The sequence below is a fragment of the Lactuca virosa genome, chromosome 1 (genome assembly GCF_052849685.1).
Source record: "Lactuca virosa cultivar CGN04683 chromosome 1, Lactuca_virosa_CGN04683_v6, whole genome shotgun sequence".
Taxonomy (NCBI): Eukaryota; Viridiplantae; Streptophyta; class Magnoliopsida; order Asterales; family Asteraceae; genus Lactuca; species Lactuca virosa.
The window spans coordinates 130,833,453-130,860,783 of record NC_136426.1 but is presented as its reverse complement, the minus strand read 5'-3'; the positions used below and the strand labels follow the sequence as shown (position 1 = coordinate 130,860,783).

General features: G+C 36.6%; 2 protein-coding genes across 3 annotated transcripts; both read left to right on the top strand.

Moving 5' to 3' along the window:
- Positions 1-9,520: 9,520 nt before the first annotated feature.
- LOC145158145 (putative WD repeat-containing protein C2A9.03) lies at positions 9,521-12,838 on the top strand. 2 transcript variants are annotated; one of them, XM_079077082.1, is made up of 10 exons: positions 9,521-9,730; positions 10,270-10,441; positions 10,572-10,730; positions 10,814-10,900; positions 10,963-11,097; positions 11,303-11,413; positions 11,515-11,606; positions 11,680-11,785; positions 12,055-12,141; positions 12,215-12,838. In XM_079077082.1, the coding sequence occupies exons 2-10, from the start codon at positions 10,313-10,315 to the stop codon at positions 12,626-12,628; spliced, it is 1,320 nt and encodes a 439-aa protein (XP_078933208.1). In that variant the 5' UTR covers positions 9,521-9,730; positions 10,270-10,312; the 3' UTR covers positions 12,629-12,838. The 2 variants fall into 2 exon arrangements, with proteins under 2 accessions (XP_078933208.1, XP_078933207.1); XM_079077081.1 differs by having other exon boundaries at positions 10,563-10,730.
- A 10,733-nt stretch (positions 12,839-23,571) lies between these two features.
- On the top strand, positions 23,572-26,849 carry LOC145158139 (probably inactive leucine-rich repeat receptor-like protein kinase At3g28040). Its single transcript, XM_079077076.1, has 2 exons — positions 23,572-25,175; positions 25,245-26,849. The coding sequence occupies exons 1-2, from the start codon at positions 23,644-23,646 to the stop codon at positions 26,716-26,718; spliced, it is 3,006 nt and encodes a 1,001-aa protein (XP_078933202.1). The 5' UTR covers positions 23,572-23,643; the 3' UTR covers positions 26,719-26,849.
- The last annotated feature ends 482 nt before the right edge of the window (positions 26,850-27,331 follow it).

Genomic DNA, 27,331 nt, shown 5'->3' with positions numbered 1-27,331 from the left:
CGACCATTCGAAAACATTGCTTAATTAAAACATTTATTAGAGTTACATCCCAAAATCACATGATGTAGAAAACTCGGGTGTGTGCACTGCGATCAAGTCGGACCCTTCCTTACCAAACCGATGATACCTGAAACCATAAACAAAACTGTAAGCACGAAGCTTAGTGAGTTCCCCACAGCATACCCCACATAATCACATAAACCATATCAATCGCATAATCCATGCATATACACATATAAGGATACCATGGAAACTCTCCAAGGTCTTATACACATAATCACATAAATCATATCAACTACACAAGTCATGCATATAAACATTTAGGGATGCCATGGAAACCCTCTAACGTCTTACACCGAGTACCACTAGAACCCCCACGTGGTCTTAACTACCTGTCATGGGAACCCCCACATGGTCTTCACCAACTCCCATGGGAACCCCCACATGGTCTTCACTGACTGCCATGGGACCCCCACATGGTCTTAGATAACCACGGAAATATCATGCAAACTAAACATACAAGCATACTAGGATGCCATGGAAACCCTCCAAGGTCATACACCGAGTTCCACTGGAACCCTTAAGTGGTCTCAACCAAATGCCATGGGAACCCCCACATGGTCTTAGACTGGAATGCCATGGGAACCCCCAATGGTCTGACATCCAACTGCCTCGGGAACCCCCCCCCCCCCCGGGGTCTTCCACGCAAGTATCACAGAGACTGCTAGCATATCATATATCACATAATCAAAAACAATCCACATATCATAAAATAGGCCATGGGAACCCCCACATGGTCTTCGCATAAACACATAACATATTGATAACACATTCGCAACTATCCACTACATGCAAGAGTTACGAAGACATCTGGCATACTACATATAACTAATTGTCATGGGAACCCCCACATGGTCTTAACTAACTGCCATGGGAACCCTCACATGGTCTTAACTAACTGCCAAGGGAACCCCCACATGGTCTTAACTAACTACCATGGGAACCCCCACATGGTCTTCACATAAATACACAATGTATCGATAACACATTCTCAATAATCACCACAACTAAATAAATAGGCCGGCCTTGGTGCCTTTGACCCATTGGTATGGTGAGAAGACTCACCTCACACTACCGAAGTCCCGCAGACTCCCGAACTGTCCATATCAAAACAAAACCCTAATTAATAATTGGGTTCCAATACATAACCATAAGTCCATGCTTGGGGTAATAAGACTGCTTTACCCTCAACCTAGCTTGATTCAAAACCAAGGCCCAACTCACACTCTGAAGGCCCAAAAGCTAAATAATCAACCAAGGCCCAACATATGGCCCAATTTTGCAATTGGGCCCAAACTTCTACATGGTCTTACCTTAAGGCGCAACCATTTATTCTAGTCCTAACACTTATATTCTGATGGCTCAATATCTCATAATCATCAAGGCCTAATTATGGCCCACTTATGACCTAATTTTCCAAATTGGGCCCAAGCCTTTCCAATGGTCCTTATCTTAAAGTCCAATAATTTCCTTAGTCCATAAGCCTATTCCCAATTGGCCCACAAAAGCCCACAACAACTTAGTCCAAGAAATGGTCCAAAAAGAACCCAAACCCAATTAGGGTTTTTCACATAAAATGACGATTAGGGTTAAGTGTTCCTACTTAACCCATTAAGGACTTAATACATTAAGGACTTGATTCATTAAGTCCATTACTTCACTAGACCAGACATATAGTGTGGTCGGGCGTAATTCAAAATTCCAAATCCAACGGTCCAACGCGAGTCCCGACAAATCCAAAACCCACATTCCCAAAATTAGGGTTTTCTAAACCCTAATTAGGGTTTCCAACCCAATCGCGTGCCAATTAGTCCATTGGTTATGTTTTTAGGTTTATTAATGTTAATCAAGTTGGGCACCACCCACTACCGCCTCGGGAAGTGGTGGTCAACGGCGCCTTACGACGGCGGCCACCACCTCACGGTGGTGGTGACAAATTTCCTTGATTATTCCGGCCAAAATACAATAATACAACATGATATCCAAATGAACACACACACAAAATAACACGCACACACTCAGCCACCCTTATGGCGGCAGGCGGTGGTCGGAGGTGCTAGCCACCACCTCACAGAGATGGTGGTGGCTCTCTTGTGATGTTCGGCCAAGCAACACCCATCAACCATACTAAACACGCATACATACATGAGTAAGAACACACATCGAGCCGCTGCATTTGATTCATGGAGGTGGGCGACGACGGAGTGACGTCGAATGGGTGGCAGAACTTCACCACGACAATGGTTGCACCAAAGGACGACACCAACGACTGTAGGGTCATCGATCGGCGATGCCGGTGGAGTGGGAGACGGCGAGTCGGAAGGAGAAGGTGCTGCGCGACCGAGAACAACAGCAGCAACAATAGGGACGTTTCCTCGGTGTCTATCTTTGTCGGCAGCTTGGAGCAACAACGGCGCTGGATGTTCCGGTGCTTCTCGGTGGTTGACAACGGGTGCTCCAGCTTCAACAGGTAAGGAGGCGGTGGCTGGGAATGAGAGTAGTGAGGGTGGCGGCTGGTGTATCCACGATTAGGGTTAGGGTTATGGGAAGGTGACGAGTTTATATGCTCCCGTCCAAAAATCAAACTTCATCCATATTAACGCTTTTAGTCCCTCCTCCTCCCATTCTTTTCAAATAAAGTCCATAAATTATCATTCAGCCCCTTAGCCTCCAAAATCTATTCAATATAAGTCCAAATGATACCAAACACCCCTTGACTTCTGAAAATCTTAACAAAATAAATCCCGGGGTGCTCACACTTGGTGTTTGTGAACCATTAGAGGCATCACACTTGGGGTGCTCAAGCTTTCAAAGGTCAAGAACTACTAATCCTTCTAAAAGGTATGTCATCTAACTAGATGTATTATTCATTTGGTAATTTGTATGCTAGTTAGGACAATGCTTTGGACAATTGAAAATATGCATGTATAATTAGAGAAAACATAGATCCAAAGCATTTAGGGTTGTATGTGCACCATAGGAGTGTTATAGTGCTCAAAACCCAACAATTGTCTCTAAATTGACTAGCCCGAATCTACGGGCGTTACAATTATCTCCTCCTTAGAATGATTACGTCCCGGAATCATCAACAAAATAGGGCTTGTATTATGACTCCATATGTTATCTTTTCATCTTAGGTAATAACTGTAACTCTTATGTCCTTTCAAACGAGTATCTAACTCTTGTACTTCTTGATTGCTGACAGTGCTCAATCTTGCACCTGCTCTTCATACTATGTTGGACTTTCAATCGTAACCTCCGAGTTACAAACTCAATCTTTATTGGAGACTCCTACTCTTTATTAAACATACTTTAATTAGATAAGTCCTTTACTTTGCTTACTGTAACAGATCGATGGGTCATGTTGTAATGACCTCTCGTCGTATGATGCAATGCTTAGACTCATGTCTTTTTGAGTCAGATTCCAGAATGGAATACACCTTCCTTCATGTTCTAATGTGATATAATCACTTTATAGCATGTAGCACTTCTAGCTACAAGCTTCTTACTTTAACGGTGATCGCGATACTTCTATTGATCGCTTCAATTATCTTTCACTTCATTCCTCTGGATTAAGTCGGATGTTACATCGAACTTAGTTCTCTAAACCACGTAACATACTTATCTTATCCGGATTCGATTTGATATGACCACTAGGGTCGGAATAACAATCATCTTATTAGTCATTACCGAAACGATGGTAACAACATACATGAACAAAACAGAATCAATTACTAGCGCCTTGGTAACCTCATGACTTTCCGTGATCCAAGTGCGAGTCCTGTGCTTCCGGTAGTATAGGCCTCTACTACCTTTCACACCTACTCATACTCGTCCCAATTATTGTCTCTCAGTTCTCCAAGTTATTATTACAAAAACAATTTTAACACATACAAATGTGTGCAAACAATCAAAAAAATTTCCCTAGGCTCTACTAGGACTTATTCCATGCATATCTTCAGTCACCAATTCTGCTTCAACTCGGTTGGTGAAGGAAATTCCGGATGATGGGATAACTTCATGGATTATACCAAGAATCTTTCTTTCTGAAAATCGAAAGTGTACTTCTCCTGTACTAGATGTATTATTTATTAGATGCATTCTAAAGGCAATATACCTCTCTTACGGTATCTTTTGATAGGTATCATTCACTATCATCAGCTTTCTTATTTCGTCTATTTGCTCAGTCTGGTATGAGTCCTTATCAAGATGTTCCATACACCATAATAATTGTTAAAGATGAGAACTTTAAGATAGAGAAGGTTTAGACGCGTAATCCTCCTTATTACTCCGAAAAGTTACATGTCAGTTCTAATACCGTAATTGAACGTTTAGAATTCTGGACAAATAAAATTTTCAGATCCGGTTGACAATAGGCCATAAATCCGATCAAACGATAGTATCATAAAGCATATAAGGCATCTTATAGCATAAATCATTTAGCACATAAAATCAATTTAGCCATCTTCCCAAAATAAGCTAGTCCTCGTGTCTATTCAGGTGTACTACCTAAAATATAATAGATACACTCCTCACAATCATCGCTTAGCATTTCTAAGTTTAAGTTTAGAAATTTCCTAAAATTCCTAGTTCGCTTAAACTAATTCTCTGATACCAATTGTGACATCCCCAATTTCACGACCAAAAAAGACCGATTTCTTTATGCTTATTTAAAAATCAGAGTATCATTTTTAAAGAATAATATTGCGGAATTTTTTCCCGTAAAACATGATAATGATATTATCAAAGCATTTCCGAAGAAATGTATTTTATTTATATTAAAACATTGGGATGTCATCGTTAATACAAAAACATAAGCATAACGAAATATTATAAGCCTTACAGTAATTAAACTATTGGCCTAATACTCCTTAAATCTCTCAGCAGAATGTATCTTTCATATAGCCACCTGTGATACACTAAACTGAGTGGGTCAGGTTGGGAAACATGGTGAGTACATAGGGTTTTCAATCCCACAATGTGATAATAATGTATATCTCAAATATGCAAATCCAACTATTATCATTAACACAGATATATCATATCTCTAAGACAATTTTTCCCATCCCGTCGATTCCCACGTATAGATCCTATACAAAGATCTTACAAGATCTAGCCTAAAGGGTCAATATTAACAAAAAACTGACGATGCTGCTTCGGAAATTCTCTGGCAACAAACGAGGATCAATAAATACATCAAATGAGGGGAATGGAACAAGTTTCACCACAAACCTCTGTTCGTAAAAACATCAAGACAATTAAGTCAGGGGTGGTTATCTAGATAACTGTGTCTAGTAGTGGTCTGACATCGTGAGGTATTTTACCCCCAGACTCACCCTATCCGGCAATACATACCTGGTAGTGGTCTATTACTGACACACTCTAATAGACAGTCTACGAAGTTCCCTAAATTACTTCATGAAAGGAAACGCTGGCACACAAAGCTAATCCAAAGAAAAGTATGGGGTGATACTCATAAAGTACTCTTGTACGCTCCCGTACCCCTACACACAATAGTGTCAAAAAAAAGGTCTTTGTACATGATAGTACTTCTGGCATATTATAGTACCCTGGTATGAGTAGGACTCGTACCCCATAACATAATAATACCCTGACACAAGCAGCACCTAAGACACAGAGCTTTGAAAAAGACTTGGTACATAGAAAGTACTTTTATACGTAGGACATACTCCACATATCATCAATCTTCTCGAACAGAGTTTCTACTCTCCATTCTGATCACACACGTACCCTTAATAAGATACTACCCAATATCCAAACTTAATTAAACTAAGCATCTCTTTTAAGTCTTATTTCATCACTAAGCAAGCCTACAATGCTTATAATCAACTTTCAATACTAACTCTGTTTCGGCAACACTATCCTAATTTGGTGTAATATTTTATTCAAAGTATTAAGTATTAACATACATTTATCTTCTCATTTATAATACTTCTATTATTATTATTATTATTATTATCATGTAAATACATCTCAACACGTATAGAACCATGTCTGGTTCGCATAGCGTATATCATCAAATATACGTATAACACATATTTCCAGATAATAAGCATATATTTCACATATAAACTTTCAACATATATTTAATACTTTTATTAATACTTGTATTAAAATCATGTTAATGAAAGGGACTATGCACTCACTTGTTAAAGTGACGACTATTAGTATAAGGACTTCGTTTTTCTCTTGAAAGTTTCCTGTAAAGAAAAGATTAGTAGCAGAACGTGGTGGCTGAGCCTCGAGTTGGACTCGATTCCCTTAAACAGATTCGCCGTCTGTTCCCAGGGTACAACAACCTTAACAGTTTCTATTATTACTATTATTATTATCATGTAAATACATCTCAACACGTATAGAACCATGTCTGGTTCGCATAGCGTATATCATCAAATATACGTATAACACATATTTCCAGATAATAAGCATATATTTCACATATAAACTTTCAACATATATTTAATACTTTTATTAATACTTGTATTAAAATCATGTTAGTGAAAGGGACTATGCACTTACTTGTTAAAGTGATGACTGTTAGTATAAGGACTTTGTTTTTCTCTTGAAAGTTTCCTGTAAAGAAAAGATTAGTAGCAGAACGTGGTGGCTGAGCCTCGAGTTGGACTCGATTCCCTTAAACAGATTCGTCGTCTGTTCCCAGGGTACAACAACCTTAACAGTGTGTGTACTGTCGGATATTTCACTTGCCTGAAAGAGTCGCCAGATATTTCTCACTTTTATAGTTGAGTGTTTAATGCCAATAAATGTCATTAACTTAGAATTCAAAAATAGGGACCAAAACTTTCAAGTTTAGCAAAAACGAGGGTAGCGCGAGCCCGAGTTTTCGGAGCTGCATTCGTGTCCGCAGGTCGCGCCCATGCACAAGTTCGGTGTTTTTGGTCTACGAAATCCAAGATTTGCACCCCCTACACGCGGGTAGGAATTATAGTAAAACCAAGACACAAGCTTGTAAGCCCTTCATGCATTCAAGCTTATAAACCTTGTTGAGTTTGGTCTTTCTACCAATGTGGGACACATTCCCACATCCATCTCTTTTTGCTAAATTTATTCTCAAATACCCTTCTTTGAGTATCGATATCTCATTCACATATACTCCATTTTGGACATATAATATATCGTTTCGAAGTCCTCGTGGAAGAGAACACAAACCCACTTAGAGTTAGTTATATATACAACATATGTATATATTTATATATGTCCAAAGTTAGTAAAAATATAAATATTTATACTAAATTTTCCAACAACGACTCGTAATTCGGGTAGCGCTTCGCTTCTAACAGTTGTCTTTTCTTTTGACGAAACCTAGTATCATTATCACTAAGTTTTAGTCTAATATTTATTGCGACTAATTATTAGTCTAGATTTATTATTAACTCAAAGTCTACTTCAAGATCTATCAAGTAAGGAACAACCAGATAGGATCATATCGGATGTAGGGTCCGTTTGGTATACGAAGTATACTGTTTGGAAATCCCACTTTAAACACCTCACTAAATCACAGCTTAGACATCATCTCCGCAAGTAGATCAATTAGTATGATGACTTTGAATCACTGATAAATCTTGTTTATAGGTTCATAATAACGATAATGAACTTAAACATAAGTTATACTTAAAGTATGGTAAGCATAACTCACTTACTGGGGGTTTTAGCGAGGAACCGGGCTCTGCGCGGGCAGAACTTCTGAGCCGAAAGCTCTTCTTCTCGGGGACTTCTGGCGCTCCGGGACTCACTTCTAACACCTAGTAGGTGCTAGGGAAAGGCTTAGAGGGTTTGGGGGTTTTTGGGAGAGAATGGGTGAGAAAGGTGTGAAGAATGGAGTGATTTGCGCCTTCTATTTATAGGTTGTTTGAAGGCCAAACGCGGGGTGTTCAAGAGCTGAACGCTGGGCATTCGCATGCCACGTGTCGCCATCTCGTTCCAAGCCGTGGGGAAGAAGGTGCGGCCCAGATCGCGCCACGTGTCACTCGCAGATTTAGCCTAAAATTAATTATCTTCTAAAATTCGTAACTTTCGTATACGAGCTCCGTTTTGACGTTCTTTATATCCACATGTAGGTATCGACCGGATCTATAACTTTCGTTTAGACTTCGTCGGCTAATTTTGAATTTATTTTTAAAGTTACATTTTAACAAGCTTAGACAGTTAAAGTCCGTTAAAAATTCATAACTTTGTCCTCCGACGTCCGTTTTCAACTGTCTTTATATCGTTGAACTCCTATTAACGAGATCTTCAATTCTCGTTTCGGTTTTGTCGGCTAAAAATCGATCGATCTAAAATTCGATTTCCGGGCTGATACTGCTATGCAAAATCTTAGAAAATTCATAACTTCCTCAAATGAAGTCAGATTTGGACGTTTTTATATGGACACTCTCGGTTTAACATATACTACGACTTAGATCGTTAAGGCTAAAAAGTATTTTGTCAAAAGTTTACTTTTACGATACGCAGAGTCGTGCCGGTTTTTTCGCATAACTTCGACGGGTCATAACTTCCTCGTTATAAGTCGGATTTCGGCGCTCTTTATATGTACAAAATCTTTGTGACATATACTATATTTTGGTTAAGATTGTTTATTCTAAATAATATTCTATCAAAAAGTCATTTTTAACGCTTATTGTCTCTAAACTGAGTTAGACCGAATCTGCGGGCGTTACAGTCTCCTTGAAATTTGTTAAAAGGTTCCATCATCGAGGGAAATGATTCTTTCAAAGCATCGGTCATTTGCCTCAAACTCGATCCTCCACCCTTATATGATTCCTCGTATCAAGAAACTTGAAACCACTAGCCGCAATGGTTAAGGGGATTGGGTATGCATCGATGTCTATGTTTAAACATGGGATGTGTGGCTCTTTAACACGAAACATATTGATTGTGAAAGAGGACATAGATGGTAATACTTCAAAGTGGATCGGAACTACATTTCATTTACATGGCATCTAATAGGAAATAACATATGATGAACGATTTAAAACACATGTAATAATGGCTTCTAGGGTTTTCCCAAAGAAGTATTTTGTCATGAAGAAGCATTTTATGTTAAGGAAGAGTTACATTTAGATACACATTCTTAGCACAAGTTTAACATAATTCGTCTTTGTTTCATCACACGTCAACTTTTCAAATATTTCTAGAAAACATCGCAAGTATACAAATTATCAGTTTTTGGGAACTTTATCAATTAGTAAAACTGTAAAGTTGAAAGCAAACCAAATAAATCATTTGAATAACTTATAAAATTATTGTTTGACTTGATAATATAATAAATATATTAGATATAATATAATATAATTACTTATCATCACAAGAATACAAAAATGACGTTATAGATTATTAAAACAAATTTAAATAAATTATACAATTCCAATTGTAAAGAAACAGTTTATATTGTAATTGTAATTGTAACTGTATAATGTATTCAGAAAATACAAATGATTCATGTAATCGGATTTTTAGAAGTAGATGGGAGGATTAATGAGGAGGAGATAGACTTGAAGAGAAGGGGGTTTTCCTTTTCCTTTTCCTTTTTCTTTTCTTTTACACACAACTGGAGGAGAGATTGAGCTGATTGATCCCTCTGCATCTGTTGCAGAAACCAAGGAAGAAATTAAAGGATCTTTCTCATCAGGTGCGTTCGTACGAAACCCTTCTCCCCTCTTACAATTCCACCTTTAGAAAGTAACATACACATTTTTTGGAGTTCTTTCGTTTTAATTTTACTCGCCCCTCTTGGTTTCGCTTTCTGGGATTGTTTCAGATCGTAAATTTCAGTAATTTACGAGTAGGGTTTTCTATTTTTGTTCGGTTAGTTGATGAATTAGGTCTTCTTTTTTTGTTCCTTTTGTTCAGTACGTAGGGTTTCTTGAGCATACATTAAATTAAATTATGTAACTATTTCGCACTGTGATCCGTTAATTCGTCTTCTTTTTTCCCTTTTTTGGGAAGAGATTGCAACCATTAAGTTAACATGCACACTACCTGTTTGTTTTTATGCTGCAATGTAAAGATGCTCTCTTTTGTTTCATTCTTCGTTTGTGTGTGCCTTTACTTGCAAACTGTTTATCGTATATGTTTGATTTTGTTGCAAATTACCAAATTATGCTTCCGAATTGCGTGAGGAAGTTAATTGCATCTTCTTTTGGCTAATTGGCTATCTACCATTTGTAGATTGTTGGAAAACAAAAGAACATCATACCTAGTGATTTCTAGGATGCCTCCTCACAACGAAGTTGACCAAATTGACTACATGGCAGAAGAAGGTGACATGTCAGATTTCGCAGATGATGTAGATGGAGAGGAAAACAATGGTGAAGATCGAAATCTTGAAGATTACGAAATGGTTAGTTACTTAGTCTAACAATTTCATCCCTTTTAGTCCAGAATCTAACATCAAATGTATATATATATGTATTATGTAATACCCTTGATTTCATATCTTTTTAAGTTCTAATTTTGAGTAGCTTACAAAGGTGACGGATACGTCCTCTGCTCAAGCAAGATCAGGGAAAGATATCCAGGGCATTCCATGGGAAAGATTGAATATAACAAGGGAGAGTTACAGGCGTACAAGACTTGAACAATACAGAAACTATGAAAACATTCCCTTATCTGGTGATGCTGTTGATAAGGTACTACAAATACAATATCTACTTTCATTCTTTTTCCACTCTTCATATTCTGAAAACTTTCTTCTTGTTGTTGTTGTTTACAGAAATGCAAACAGAAGTCCAAAGGTGGTAACTACTATGAGTTCTTTCATAATACAAGATCAGTGAAACCTACAATCCTTCATTTTCAGGTATATTAGATTGATATTACCAAAAAGCCCTCGAAGATTCTAAACTTTTCTTTGTTATACAGCTAAGGAACCTGGTATGGGCTACCTCAAAGCATGATGTGTATCTCATGTCTAACTATTCAATCATGCATTGGTCATCATTATCACAAAACTTGACTGAGATTCTGAACTTTTCTGGACACGTGGCACCTACTGAGGTACTAATACTTGCTTTTATTTTCATTCATCATAATGTTCTTGAAGTTGCAAAAAGACAGAAATGACATTGTCACATTTTGTCTTGTATCATTTCTTTAACTTTAGACCTAAATCTTGTGAAAAAAATTCAAGAATGTTAATTTCTTTGATAAATTTTAAATCTTTTTGAGATTTGAAAATCTGATATTTGTTTTTGGGATACAGAAACATGCAGGAAGTTTGTTGGAAGGTTTTACACAAACTCAAATTAGTACACTTGCAGTGAATAATGATTTCTTGGTGGCAGGAGGGTTTCAAGGAGAGCTTGCTTGTAAGGTAATTTGTTATTAAAAAAAAAAGAGATTTTAGTAAAAGATTTAACGAAAAAAAAAAATGTAATTTTGATTTAGTCCTGACATGGAATCTTGATGATGCAGAGATTGGATAAACAGGGGGTGAGTTTTTGTACAAGAACAACTTATGAAGACAATGCTATAACAAATGCTATTGAGATATACGACACCTTGAGGTAATAATTGTATTTTTACCTATTTGTTTTTTATAAAAATATATTTTTGTTGATATTTTGATAATATTTGTAGTGGTGGAATGCATTTTATGGCATCAAATAATGATTGTGGTGTGAGAGAATATGACATGGAGGGATTTCAGCTTGTGAATCACTTCCGCTTTCCTTGGCCAGTCAATGTAAGCTTCTTTGCTAGTTTTTTTACAATGGAATCAGGAAAGGAACGGAATGGAATCGCATATTCCGTAGGAATGTAAAAAAAAAAATACCCGTTTGTTTGTTTTCCCCGATGGAATGTGAATATGTGATCCCTTGTATTTTGTTAATTTCCATTCCAACCAAACATGATCATGGAATGGAACGAGTGTAATGACTCATTCCATTCCATCCAACCAACGGAATCAGTGATTCCATTTACATAATTAACTTTGTTATTGTCTTATTGCAGCATACATCTTTAAGTCCAGATCGGAAACTGATAACAGTAGTTGGAGATCATCTTGATGGATTACTAGTAGACTCCATGAACGGAAAGGCAAGAACTTTTTTTTTTTTTTTTTTTAAATAAAGTTTTTGGATGATAATTAATGACATATCTGATGTGGCAGACGGTTGCCACGGTGGAAGGCCACCTGGACTACTCATTTGCGTCCGCATGGCACCCGAATGGAACAATATTTGCAACAGGAAACCAAGACAAAACATGCAGGGTGTGGGACCTACGAAACCTGTCAACTCCAGTTTCGGTTCTGAAGGGAAACATGGGGGCAGTTCGGTCAGTCAGGTTCTCATCAGACGGGCAGTTTTTGGTGGTGGCTGAGCCGGCGGATTTTGTTCATGTTTATAACACGGAATTAAACTATGAAAAAAGGCAAGAGATTGACTTTTTTGGGGAGATTTCTGGGGTTTCTTTGAGTCCTGATGATGAAACACTTTATATTGGAGTATGGGATAGGACTTATGCAAGCTTGCTGCAGTTCAACAAAAGGCATAAGTATGGGTATCTTGATTCTTTCATGTAGTAGAATGGAAGAATGATATAATTAATTGCTTGAATTGGAATAACTTGTTTTTGTTTTTGTTTGATGAAAAAGAGAGACTTAAGAACTTGTATTGTCTAAAGTGTGTTGGGTAGAGAAGAAAATGTATAGTTAAAAAAAAAGTATGTCAAGTTGAGAAATGTTTGTTTGTTGTTAAGTATGTGTTAAAATGTGGTGTTGTTGCTTGTTAAATGTTTGTTGTTAAGTATGTGCTTTTTTTTTTCTTTGAATTAGAAAAAAATCGAAGTATAAATGAGTGTATTACTTTCTATGGGATCATGAATGTGATGTGATCGTAGTGAGATTCATGACAAAAGTATGTTTTTTGTGTTTTCACGACTGTTTTTTTATAAACCGGTTTTAGTATGGGTAAGGGCTTCCATAATAGGATGGTTTTTTTTAATGGAGTTTCTTCATTAGAAGAAATCAGAAGGAAAATAAAGCTAATTGTGTCTTTAACAATGGGAGACATTTTTCAATTTGAATTTTATAGGATGTTTGTATGTGTGGTTTAGTTATGATTGGTTGAAAAAATATGCAACCCACGTAATCATTGAAAAAACTTATATGAAAAGCTTGTTAATTAACAAGCAACTTGAAAAAGCTCATCTAATAGGTTTTCTATTTCAAGAGTGTTTTTGTTTGAAAAAGCTATATGAAAGGAAATAACTACTGATAGAAGTGAGGATTTATAGATCAGATAATTTTTTAGATCCAACGGTTAAAAGGATCATTTTCTATTAATTTTGTATGTAAATAATACTCACTATTTGAATATAAATATTGTCCGAGTTTATTCTTCAATGAAAGCCAAAAATGATAATTTTCTATTAATTATCATTATCAATGAGTTCCATTATGATTTTGGTCCTTTATTTAAACTATACAAATGAAAAGGATATGAACCCTCCTAATATTGCCTTGCAACAAGTCATTTGGTTATCTTTAAGGGTATTTAAAGCTGTGAATGTTTCAATAAAATATCACAGTATTCAATTATATTTAGTTCTCTAAAAAAAATTCTTACTTTCTCATGTTTGATTGTTTGGTATCAAAGCTTACAAGGCCCAGTGCTTCACAAGAAGAAATAACAGGATATTTCTTTTTTGAGTGATCCAAAGGTTAGATGAAGAGTTTTCTTTTAGAAATGGGCTTTTTTTTTGTTTTTTGTTTTTTTTTTTGTTTTGTTTTTTTTATTTTTAGAAACAGGTAGTTTTGACCATGATTTGTAGAAATAGATTATTAATAATATTTACACATTTTCACATTAAATGAAAGGGCAATTTCATGAAAGACCTAATACTTTTACATTCTTTTGTTTTAAACCATAACCTTTCTTTTACCAAAAAACCCTAACCTTTTACTCTATTTTGTTATTTGGGTGGGAGATCCGGTTTCAAGTTACCAACCGGCAACCTTGTTGAGTTGGCTCATCAAATAAAAAAAATATCCACGTTTGTATATGTTAGAACCCACCGGTCACTTAAACTCTCTCAAACGCACTCAAAAGAGAGTATAGAGCAGAGAGGACAACTAAGGGGGTGTTTGGGAGTGCTTTTCAAAATGACTTACTTCCTCCGTCCTATATTTATTGTCTAATTTTGATTTTTGAAGTCTTTATTTTTCAATTTTGACTTTAAATATTTTTATTTATGTTATATATTACTTGATGAAATTTATAACAATGAAAAGACATTTAAAACATCAAAAACAAAAATATTTAAGGTCAAAGTTAAAGAATAAAGACTTCAAAAGTCAAAAGTGGACAATAAATATGAGACGGATGTAGTATTAACTTATTGGTTTTTTCAAAAATTCAATAAGTTAAAATAGTGCTTAGTAAAAAACCAAGAATTTCTAGTTTTTCCAAAAAGCCAATAAATTGATTGAAAAGCAATTCTAAACACCGCTAAACTCTCTCAAATTACAAGAATAGTGTTTTGAAAGTGAAGGAGATGACATCAGGAAGCACGTCATGGAAGCACCATAAGAAATTGAAGAATGTTGATCCTGATTATGAAGTGGAGCTCGAGAATGAGATACTTTTGACAAATATGCACATGAATTACGAAATGGAAGAGGTCATATATGCAACCTTCTAATCTTGTAATGATCCATTTCTTACAATCCTTTGTCAAGATCAATTTAATTTTTGGATGATATAGATGAAAATCTTTAGGGTGATGAGAACATAGCCTATCTTGATGATGATGATGATGAGAATGACACTAGTGGTGAAGTTATTGTCCAAGATCTTACCATAGAATGGAATCTCATCAAACCAAAGGTTAGAGGGAACTATGAGGGGTTTCAGCAACTGAAATTGTGTCTTATTAACTACTTTATGGCCAATGGGTACCCCTAAGATTTAGAAGCTTGAATGTACTAGGATAGTTGCTAGATGTGGCAGAGATGTTGACAAGAAAAAATGTCATTTTCATTTGTATGCATCATGGATGAATACAGGAAGATCAGTCCAAGTCCATCAAGAACAAATACTTATATTCAAGAAGCTTCACCTTTAGACACCTTGTATTCCTTGAATGGGTTGATTTTCATCTTATGAAGGAGCTTATTTTGAGGCCATCCATTAAACTCATGGAAATGAAAGAATTCATAGTGAAAAAATTAAGTGTACCGTATCTACAAATAAATGTCACATGACAAGACACATGGAAATGATAACGATTGAACTTTGAAGGGAAGATCAGTGATCCTTATGCTAAAATTTAGTATTATGTTGCAGAAGTCGATAAAATTTACTCTTCAAGTGGGTGTAAATATAAACCATGATGGAAAACATTACTTCCATAGATTTTATGTTTGTTTCAAAGCATTAAAGACTGGATGGATTAATGGATGTACAAGAACAATACGATTGGATGTGTGTTTTTTGAAAGGCCAAATAAAGTGTTAACTCCTAACAACTATATGAAGGGATGTCAATAACCAAATATATCTTATATGTTAGGTTGTCGTGTACATTTAAAACAAACAAAATTGGAAATGTTTTTTGGAGCTACTTACCGAAGATCTTGGATTGCAAGAAGGTGGAGGTATTACAGTTATATCAAACAAGCATAAGGAAATTTCCCGGCCATAACTTTACGTGTTAGGTCACTTCAACTCTTCTAGTACATTGCATAAGTGTCATAACTGGAATTAGGTTAAAAACCAAAAACACCAAAGTTGAAATACCTCAAATGGCATCTTTTCCATTAAAACAAGATTTCCACCCTCTAGTTATTATATTGTACTATTTTTTTCAAAATCACTAGAATCCACTCTATCAACTTCGTATCTGTCGACATTAAAATCTGAAGTGGTATACTTGAAGGTCAACCGGCATAGTATTGTTGACAATATTGCGTTGGACTTCACTTCTCAGTTAAAGATTTGTGAAGCCTCTTGCACATCTTAGAGATCCCTTATCGGTATCGGAAACCAAGAACGTTTGACAATCAGTGGTTCAACATATATGCAACTACTCTCTATTACAATGTCTAACAATGTAGAAAAGGTCATGAATTCAATGGAAATAACTAAAGATGTATGTAACATCCATAAAATTTACGCCAAATTTAAACTTTTCCATTCACAATTAAAACCCAAATTAGTGATTGTTTACAAATTGTTTTCAAATCATTTTTCATCAGAGTGTCCCATAAACAGATCATAAGGATGAGGAGCGGTACGGTCACGCCTTCGCCTTGCCACGATCTCCTGAAGTACCTGAAACAATAACTGACAACTGTAAGCCCAAGGGCTTAGTGAGCTACCCCCAAAATACCAATACCACACTGACAATACCATATCAGTAACAATCAATCAATCAACATGCATACTGGGCCATCGGCCTGAATGGACCGCCCTACTGGGCCTACAGTCTATCTGAATCTATCCCGAGCCTTCGGCATGACTGGTCCGCCACGTGGGCCTGCAGTCTCCCCAGACCGCTCATAGGGTATGTTGGCCTTCAGCACAAAGCAGGACCGCCTCAACCTAACCAACAAGCAAATAACCATGTGCGCATAATTATCATATACCAGCATATACAAACATCAAACATATTTATCTCACTGACTATCAATCATAGAATTCTCTCGTAACTAGAGTACCGACCTAGCAGGTCACTAACATACCAATCCTTACGGATCATAAGAGCATAACATACTGTCTACCCTGGTTCCGATCTAACAGATCATAATCACATGAAGCATATCATAACAATAACAACTAAAGGGCCGACCTTGGTGCCGTAGACCCTATCGATACAATGAGGATAACTCACCTCGCAGATGTCGACTCGAAAGGTAAACTCCAACTCTCGGATCACTTGACACAGGCCCCACCACCTAATATCATAGTACAACATACTCATAAGTCCTTAACCTTATAAGGTACTCCATAACCCACTAGACAACCCCTGGTCAAAGTCAAAGTCCTCAGTCAAGGTCAATAGTCCATGTTGACCTCAACTCGCCGAGTACCCTCGGCTACACGCCGAGTTCCTTGAAGCACATTCCAACTCGCCAAGTCATCGGGGTGACTCGCCGAGTTCCCTCGATTTTCGATCAAACTTTAAGGCCACCCGTCGAGTTTCCTCCTTGCAACTCGACGGATACACACTCATACATATCCTGGAGAAAAATCATCAAACTCGCCGAGTTGTTCTTCAACTCGCCGAGTCTATGACAATCTTCATCGGACTCGCCGAGTTGTTCATCCAACTCGTCGAGTTCACGGCCATCTTCATGTGACTCGCCGAGTCAACCTTGTGACTCGCAGAGCCCATTCAGTCCTTTTTCCATACAGACTTGATTTGAGCCATGCAGCGGCTCCAAATCACAGATCCAAGCTTCTAGGGCATGCTTATCACGTAAAGTTGCAAACTTTACGTGCATGCATGGCTATAGAGGCTCTAAATGCCTATTTTAAGTTCTTAATGGAGCTTCATGCTCAAGAGGGACCTCAATCATGACCAAAACTGTAACTTTATGCTTCTAGAATCCAAGGGGGGTCCAGATCTGAAGTTACAACCTCAGATCTAGCCCATAGCTCATCTTACCAACTTAATATTCCACAAAACCCTAAAACTCAACCAATAAAAGAGATCTACAAGGGAAAAACGGCGATTTGGGTACCTCCAGAGATGATAACTGAGATAAGTGTTGATTCCCACACTCTACTTGCTCCAATCTCCTTCTCCTCCAAGCCTTCTCCCTCCAAAGATCCTCTTCTCAAGCTTCAAACACACAATAGGCACACACACACGAATTAGGGTTCTCAAGGACTCTCTAGAACTGTAAAGAGGCCCAAGGGAGGCTAAGGTTCCTTTAAATAGGGTGCAAAACCCCAGGATTTAGGGTTTCATCTGCCAGCTCCTACTCGCCGAGTCCCAATATGGACTCGTCGAGTAGGTCACTTAACACGCGATCCCATCTCGCTGCTACTCGACGAGTAGGTCAACCAACTCGTCGAGTAGAGCTTAACCCAAAAATCTTATTTAAGCAATACCTGAGAATCGGGGCGTTACAATGTACACTTGTTGACTCCACCACTATTGGACTGAATTATATTGACCCACAATGTCATGAACTTAACTGGAAGTTATATTGAATTGTTTGATATTCACTTACATGATGGTATGATGGAAGCTTCACAATTCTTCCATTGAATTATATAACATGTTTGATGTATTTTTCTTAAGAGATTATATAATGTATATTGAACACTAATATGTCATTTTCTTTCATTTTCAATCCTCATACCAAAATAATAAAAAACGATACAAAGACCTTTATATATATATATATATATATATATATATATATATATATATATATATATATATATATATATATATATATTACAGTTAGGGAAATGCCTTGACATTATTTAGTCTTAAACAACATCAATATAACCAAAACATTAAGGGCGTGTTCGGCACACGTCGACGTCGTTTGGGAGCTTGTGGCTTCTAGCTTTTAAGAAAACGCTAGTAAAAAAGCAAAAGTCTCATTCGGCGACAGGAGCGTTTAACTTTTAACCTAAACAAAACGCTCCAAAATCAAAAGCTACATGGAGTAGCTTTCAACAAACTGCTCCAAAATCAAACACTACCCGCTTTCAGTTAGTTTTGCCAAACATGCCCTAAAACCAATGAAAGCCACACAAAAAACCCTTATAAGACATGTTATACTACAACCGTTTGTTTTAATTGGTTTTTTTGCCCAATGTGTTCACTTAGATGTTACTCAATCATCTTAGGGGGTGTTTGGGATTGCTTTTCAAAACAAGTTATTGATCTATTGACTTTTTGAAAACTAATAAGTTAAAAAAAAAAAATTTGGCAAACTCAAAAGCATTTTTGAAAATAGCTTTTTTATTAGCTTCAAAAAACACTTTAAAAAGCATGTAAAACTTGATTTTTTGAAATTGCTTTTGGTTTTTTAACCAAAATAACTTCAAAAAATATTTTTTAAGTCAAACGTTTTTTTAACTTATTAACTTATTGGTTTTTTATCACCATAAAAGTTAATCCAAACACTTTTTAAAAAACTCATTTTACCACCACTATAAACCAATAAACAATTTTATTTAAAAGTACTTTTAGAATTCAAAAAACATCCTAAACACCCCCTTACGCAAATGCTTTTAGATTTCATTAAATTTCTCTTTCTACCAAGTGTAATGTAATTGTTCATCATATCATTCAAAACAATCTACATCATTATCTCAAAATACCCACGGTGTTCATTCTTATCTAAAAAACATGGACAACCAAAGTAAATGAGTTTTTATCACTCCAAGAAATTGAAAACTAAGCTTAAAATGGATTTCCTTGTCTGCTATGTTTTGAAGCTGGGACCACTTGAATCAAAATGTTTTCTATCAGATAATGTGATTTACAATATTTTTATTCTTCTAGACTAGATAAGTGGTCCAAATAGGCTGCCGCTCAAGGAAAATGCCTTTTGATGATAATGTTATACTAAATCCAAAATCCGAAGTTCAGAATCCAAAATAGTGTCCGAAATGTAATATTTCAAAATCCAAAATAGCGTCTGAAATGTAATATTAACGGTTTTTGATATTCCTATACAAAATCAATAAATCCAAATCGGTGATCATTTTTAAAATGACGCTATTAAAAGAATAACTACATTTTCAATTTTTCATGATTCTCCCTTAAATTTACTCGATTTTCAAATTAAAATACTCACTTGTCATTGTAGGTCAAACATTGTTCTTTGACAATAGCATATGCACCACAACCAGTGCATTCTGAACCTATATAGTCCTGACTTGTCATTATCCGCAACTGATTATTCGAATACCAGTGTCGAACAATTAATAACGTACAACAACCACTGCACACTACACAACTATCGGTGTAGAAAAGAGAGAAGCTGAACTGAACTAAACACAGTACAATAAGCAATGCAAAAGGTACAACATATAGTAGCCCCAATGTTGATGCTTAAACTGAAGAAAAACACAGCGGTACACAGATGAAGGTAAAGACAATTCTTAACCATACATATGCATGTGGTCAGTTAGGTCCCACCACATCTTTTTCCACATTATCTTACAGCATTTCATTCCCAATAGTCTTTTTCTATAAATTCTTTTATTCCTTAAATACTAGGTGTGAGACCCATATATTACATGAGTTTAACTAAAAAAAATTAAATATGAAATTTTAACAATTTAAAAAAGTTTGAATTTATAAGAAAAATGAGAAAAATTTTAAATTATTAAAATTAGTAAGGCTTTAATGTATTGAATACATTACATATATAAACCATTTCTAATAAATACTTTACATATATATTACCTTACATATTAAATATGAAATTTTAATTTAATAGAATGAAAAATACAATAAAATGACAAGTGGAAAATAGAAAATTTTAAACATTCTAGAAAATGTCATGTGTCTGTTAGGCGTGTCAGACCCAACAAATAATAGGGGTACGATATACTCCAAAAGAATCACACTATATTGCACTAAAAGGTAGTACAAGGCAAGCAGGGTCGATCCACAGAGACACATGATAATTAGTCTATACTTCTTTGCGCAAGGTACTATGGTCACCAACAGTAAAGAGGGGGGGGGGGGGGTTGAGTGTAATGATGTAGCAAATCAATTTAAAACACGAGTAAACAACTAAACCAATGAATTAAGTTCAGATTTTGTAAGGACTCAAACTCCATGTATGACAATCTAGCAATGTGAATCAAAGATGACAAGACATTTGATTCATTCTATCTAAGTTGGTACTTAAAAGTGTTAACAAGCTCTAACACTTTCCATTCACCACATTAATCAATCAAAACAAGCTCTTTGATTAATCCTAACCTTACTAACCTAATCTAAACAAGCTCTTAGAAGTAGATTAAAAGATTGCATTAAGCTTATTGTGAATGTTCCCAACAACACCCAATACTCCTCACAAGCTCGGGAGCGTAAGAGTGTGTGAATAAGATTTACACTAAATTCATTCAATGGAAATCAGTTTAGTGCTTGTTACTTGTTCAATTTCACAAAACAATTACGGATCTTGTAAAAGAGATAACTTGAATGACCTAACCCTAATTCAAATGGCCAATAAGAATCACAATTAGAATCAAACATTCGATTAAAGCAAAATCAAATTCACTAGATAGAAATTAAAAGCAAACATCAAGTCATATGATTGAAATCATAACTAAGAAGTCAAGACATGAAGTTGGAGAAACTAGGGTTCTAGCCACACATGGCTAGAACAAAATCACAAGTCTAAAGATGAAATTAAGTGTAATTACAACTTACAAAAATGAGAATTAATGTTTCCAAATGATTAACGGACAAACCCTTGCAAAAACCTTCGAAATCTCCTCTCCAATGGTGCTCTGATATGTTGTGTGTTCTCAAAAATGACCCAATTCTCGACATAAGGAAAAAGGGAAAAACTGCCAAAAAGCAGTTTTTTAGTTGAACACGGCCCGTGTCGATATAGAGTAAATCAACACAGGTCGTGTTAAGTGAAAACACACCCTTCAACTTCGATTCCAACTCTAAAGTATGATGCTAAAAAAATGTTCAACTGGACCAACACGCCCCGTGTTAATATAGAGTAAATGAACACGGGTCGTGTTCAGTGAGGTCAAACTGCCTGGGATGGTCAAACACGCCTCGTGTTGGATTTCTAGGCCAAACCCAACACGCACCGTGTTGCCCTCTGACGCCGAGTCCGAACTTGATTTTCTCAATTCTTCCGTTTTACGCCCGATCATCCCGCAATCTTCACCAATGCCCCCCGGCACCTCCAAAAGCGCGCTCCAACCTCCGGTTTACCTGAAAATGTCATTAAAGAGTGCAAATAAGGTTGTTCCAGAAATTAACCTAAATATGATGAAATGCAATGAAAGCAATGAACAATTATGCTAAAAACATACATACAAATGGCTAAAGGTTGTGCAAAAAAGGTGCACAAAATGCAGCTAACAGTGTCCAAATGAAGGAGAAGAGGACATATGGCAAAAAACCTTCATTTATTAGAGTAGATGTGTTTCAAATTGATAATTAGTATATTTGAAGTGACAATGGATTTTCAAATTGATAATTAGTACTAGGTGTGAAACCCGTGTATTACACGGGTTGATTTAAAAAAAAACATTAAATTAAAGTGTAAACAGAAAATATTTTTTAATATACAACTTTAAAATAAGAAAGAAAGAAACATATTTATTGCAATTTAATATTATATATATATATATATATATATATATATATATATATATATATATATATATATATATATATGATATTTAATACTTTACATATATAAGTATATGACTTTAATTTTAAAAATTGAAACAAATCAAAAATTGACAAGTGGATAATATTTATTTCAAAAATATCACAAAATGACAAGTATCAAAACTCATGAGAGATTGACATGTGACAAAAAAATCTTCATTTATTAAGAAAGATATTTGAAGTGGTTGGAGGGAGTGGTGTCACCGAAACCGCACTCCCTCCCCCGCCACATAAACGCCACGTCACTTTTTACCATACAAGTGTGGTTTCATGCCACACCAAGGGAGTAAGATTATGGTAAAGAGAGAGAAAAAGAAAAAAAAAAAGAAGAAGGTGATTGGTTAAAAGAGAAGAGAGAGAACAAATAAAAAAGGAGAGAGAGAATAAAAGTGCAGCAAAAGAGTACCGCACTGCGGCCTAAATCGCACCAAACCGCAGTCAGGGGGCGGTGTTCCCCTGCCTATGTGGCAAAAGGTGCGGTAAAGACCGCACCCACACCCCACAACCTTATCCATTTCCATATGAGACATTAAGGTACAACAACTAATGGAAAACGTACAACATGATCAACATACATGATAATATATCAATATGACTTTTCACACAACAATTAAACCAAATTCTACAACATGATCATCATTTGATTGACCCTATGCATTATTTGAACCGAAGAAAAACACATCAGTATAAAGATGAAGCAAGAAACAAAGAACTCAATTTACCAAAGCAATGCATGTGGCCAAATGGGTCCCACAACGTTTTATGTTTTTACACAACAAACGAAACTTTCATATATGAACCTTTACATTAATGTCAGTTACTTCACTGAGATATGCACAGTTGTTCGTTAAAGCTCCATGTTAAACAACAAGGTACAAAAACTAATGCCAAAGGTACAACATTAAGAGTAGCTTTTGTTATTCCCTATAATGATACTTAAATTGAGGAAAAACACACAAGAATAAAGATGAAGCTAGAAACAAAGAACTCAGATCACCGAGAAAATACATGTGGCCAAGTGGGTCCCACATCTTTTTGCTAGATTGTCTCTTTCTTGCCATTCACAAAACATCCTTTTTGACGGACTTTCATCTTCATATATCACAATCAGTAACATGACAACATCTTCAATGTTGTAGCTTTCAAAGAGAGATAGATAGAGAGAAGGGTAGAAAAGGAAAACGATTAAATGGGTTTTCTTGAGTTTTTCATTTTCGCATTAATCTCAGTTTCTTCATTCAAATGTTGTAAGAGTGTTGATGATGATAATGATGATGATGTTCTTGGGCTTATAGCATTCAAAGCCGACATTATCGACTCATCAGCTCATCTATCCTCATGGAATCAAGAGGACAACTCTCCATGTTCATGGAAGTTCATAACATGTAATCCGGCGACCGGAAGAGTCACCGAGGTGGCTCTCGACGGTTTAGGTCTCTCCGGGAAGATCGGAAGAGGCCTCGAGAAGCTTCAAAACCTCCAGGTACTCTCTCTTGCTCATAACAATCTCACCGGAAACCTCCACCCTCAACTCTCTCTCCTCAACAATCTCCAAACCCTAAATCTTTCCGGGAACTCTTTCTCCGGCGGCTTCCCGCCGTCGCTTATCAACTCCGGCAGGATAAAGTTCCTTGATTTATCTGACAACTCGCTTTCAGGACCCATTCCGGTAGACACCTTCTCAACCTGCTCATCTCTTCGAGTACTTTCGTTGTCAAAAAACAATCTCCAAGGTCCGATTCCTGATTCGATTTCTCAATGCACTATCCTAAACCACCTTAATCTTTCCAAAAACCGGTTTTCTGGTAACCCAGACTTTTCCACGGGTCTGTGGTTGTTAACCCGGATCAGAACATTAGACCTTTCACACAATGCGCTATCGGGTCGGATACCAAATGGGGTATCGGGTTTGCATTACTTGAAAGAGCTTTCTTTACATAACAATCACTTCATAGGATCTTTGCCTTCTGATATCGGGTTATGTTCACACTTTAAAAAGTTGGATTTAAGTAATAATCTTTTCACAGAAACAATTCCCGATTCTTTCAAGGGTCTTTCGTCTTTAACTTATTTAAATCTAGCGAACAATCTGTTAACCGGTGATTTTCCTAAATGGATCGGGGATTTGAAGGGTGTTGATTACTTGGAAGTATCGGGAAACGGTTTGACCGGAATATTACCGGCGTCGATTGGTGGTTTAGGGTCGTTGACTTACTTGAGTCTTTCTGGTAATAGTTTAACTGGAAACATTCCCGAGACATTAATCTACTCGAGTAAACTAACCGTGGTTAAGTTAAGAGGTAATAGGTTCAATGGGAGCATACCCGAAGGTTTATTCGAACTCGGGTTGACCCAGATTGACCTTTCGAGGAACCAGTTAACCGGTTCGATCCCTCCTGGATCGAATCGGTTATTCACAGCTCTTCAGACCATGGATCTATCGGGAAACGGGTTAACCGGTGACATCCCGGCTGAAATGACACTTTTCTCCAATTTAAGATACTTGAATTTATCATGGAATAATTTCGAGACGAGAATGCCCCTGGATGTCGGGAATTTTCCGAATTTAACCGTGTTGGATCTTCGAAATGGAGCTTTTCACGGGTCGATTCCGGGCGATATATGCAACTCGGGCAGCCTCGAAATCCTCCAACTTGATGGAAATTCTTTGACCGGATCCATCCCGGACGATATCGGGCACTGTTCATCACTCTATTTGCTGTAAGTCTTAGCATCTTTATATGTGTAGGGGCAAAACTGTAATTTGACATTGATGTTTAAATGTTGCAGGACATTGTCTCATAACGACTTGTGTGGGTTTATTCCAAGATCAATGTCGTTATTGAAAAAACTCAAGATTCTAAAGTTAGATTCTAATGAGCTAAGTGGTGAGATACCACCGGAGCTAGGTGGTTTAGAAAACCTCCTAGTGGTAAATATATCCTACAATAGACTACAAGGAAGACTTCCATCCAGGGGTATATTTCCAAGCTTACAAGAAAGTTCTTTAGAGGGTAATCTCGGTATTTGCTCGCCTTTCGTAAAAGGACCATGTAAAATGGATGTCCCAAAGCCTTTAGTTCTCGACCCGTATGCATACGGGGACCAAATCGGAAGTCATGAAAATGGAGCAGGGGCAAAATCGTCAAAACATTCCAACCACCGGAGATTCTTAAGTGTTTCAGTCATTATCGCGATATTAGCAGCTGTTTTGATCTCCATTGGTGTGTTGGTGATAACTTTGTTAAATATCTCCGCAAGAAAACGGATGCAATTTGTCGATAATGCCCTCGAGAGTTGCTCGAGCTCATCCCGGTCAACTCGCAGTGTATCCTTCGGGAAGCTAGTTTGGTTCGATTCCAAGATTGCCCCTGGTTGGGTTTCGAATCCTGAATCATTACTAACCAAAGGAGCTGAGATCGGTGGGGGTATAATCGGAACAGTGTATAAAGCTTCATTAGGAGAAGAAGGTAGAGATCTTGCAATCAAGAATCTCATCGTATCAAACATGGTGAAATCAAATGACGATTTTGACCGAGAGGTTCGCGTTTTATCAAAAGCAAGACACCCTAATCTTGTATCGGTCAAAGGGTATTTCTGGAAACCTGAATTACAGCTTCTAGTGACAGAGTATGTATGTAATGGAAGCTTACAATCCAAACTCCATGACACGTCAACTTCAAGTCAACTTTCTTGGTCAACCCGGTTCAAGATCTTGTTAGGAACCGCAAACGGGCTAGCCCATTTACACCATTCATTTCGTCCACCTATTATTCATTACAACATCAAGGCTAACAACATTCTTCTAGATGAAAACTTCAACCCTAAAATATCGGACTTTGGGTTGACTAGAATAATGGCGAAACTTGACAAACAAGTAATGAGTAAAAGGTTTCAAAGTGCATTGGGCTACGTGGCACCAGAGTTGGCTTGTCAAAGTTTAAGGGTAAATGAGAAATGTGATGTTTATGGTTTTGGGGTGTTGATTCTTGAAGTTGTAACAGGAAGAAGGCCGATTGAATATGGGGATGATAATGTTTTGATACTTAGTGAAGAAGTTAGGGTTATGTTGGAAGAAGGGAATGTGTTGGAGTGTGTTGATATGAGAATGGGGGAGTATCGTGAAGATGAGGTTTTGCCTGTTCTTAAGTTGGCTTTGGTGTGTACTTCTCAGATACCTTCGAGTAGGCCTTCAATGGCTGAAGTGGTTCAGATATTGCAAGTTATTAGGACTCCTGTTCGTCATAGGATGGAAGCTTATTAAGATTAAGAGTGTTGCAAAGTTTTAAGTTTGATTATGTATAATTGTAGTAGGTTTTTGTTCTTTGGGATTTGATGTTTTCTTCACTTGTATGGGTGATTTTAGTAATTACTTGCCTTCTCTATGTCTATCAACATTGGCTTTTGTTTGTAAAATGTATATAGATGGGCAAAACAATCTGAAATTTAAACGGTTCTTCATCTGAAAACAGTCTTAAAAAAGACGGTTAAATCAATCATACACCGAAACTAATTTCAATTATAAATTGGCTAAAACTAAACCCGGTCTAAAATCGTATTAAAATCGGTCATAAACATGTTAAAAACTGAAACCAATTTAAATTTGTTGTTTGATCGGTCATAAACTATATATTAATTTTTTTTATTAATTTACAACATAAGATTAATAACAACTAGACGGGTAACACGCAGGGCAGAATGTCTTTGTTTTTTGAGACAAATAAGGAAATACATTGCATAAATTGGTATCGAAATTAAAGTATGTGCTATTATGTATAATTTGTCATCAATCGGATGAATGGAAATGTAAGCAGAAATTGATTACTTAATTGGTCCTTGTGGAAGAATTATTTTATATAATGGTCACTTTTGATAAA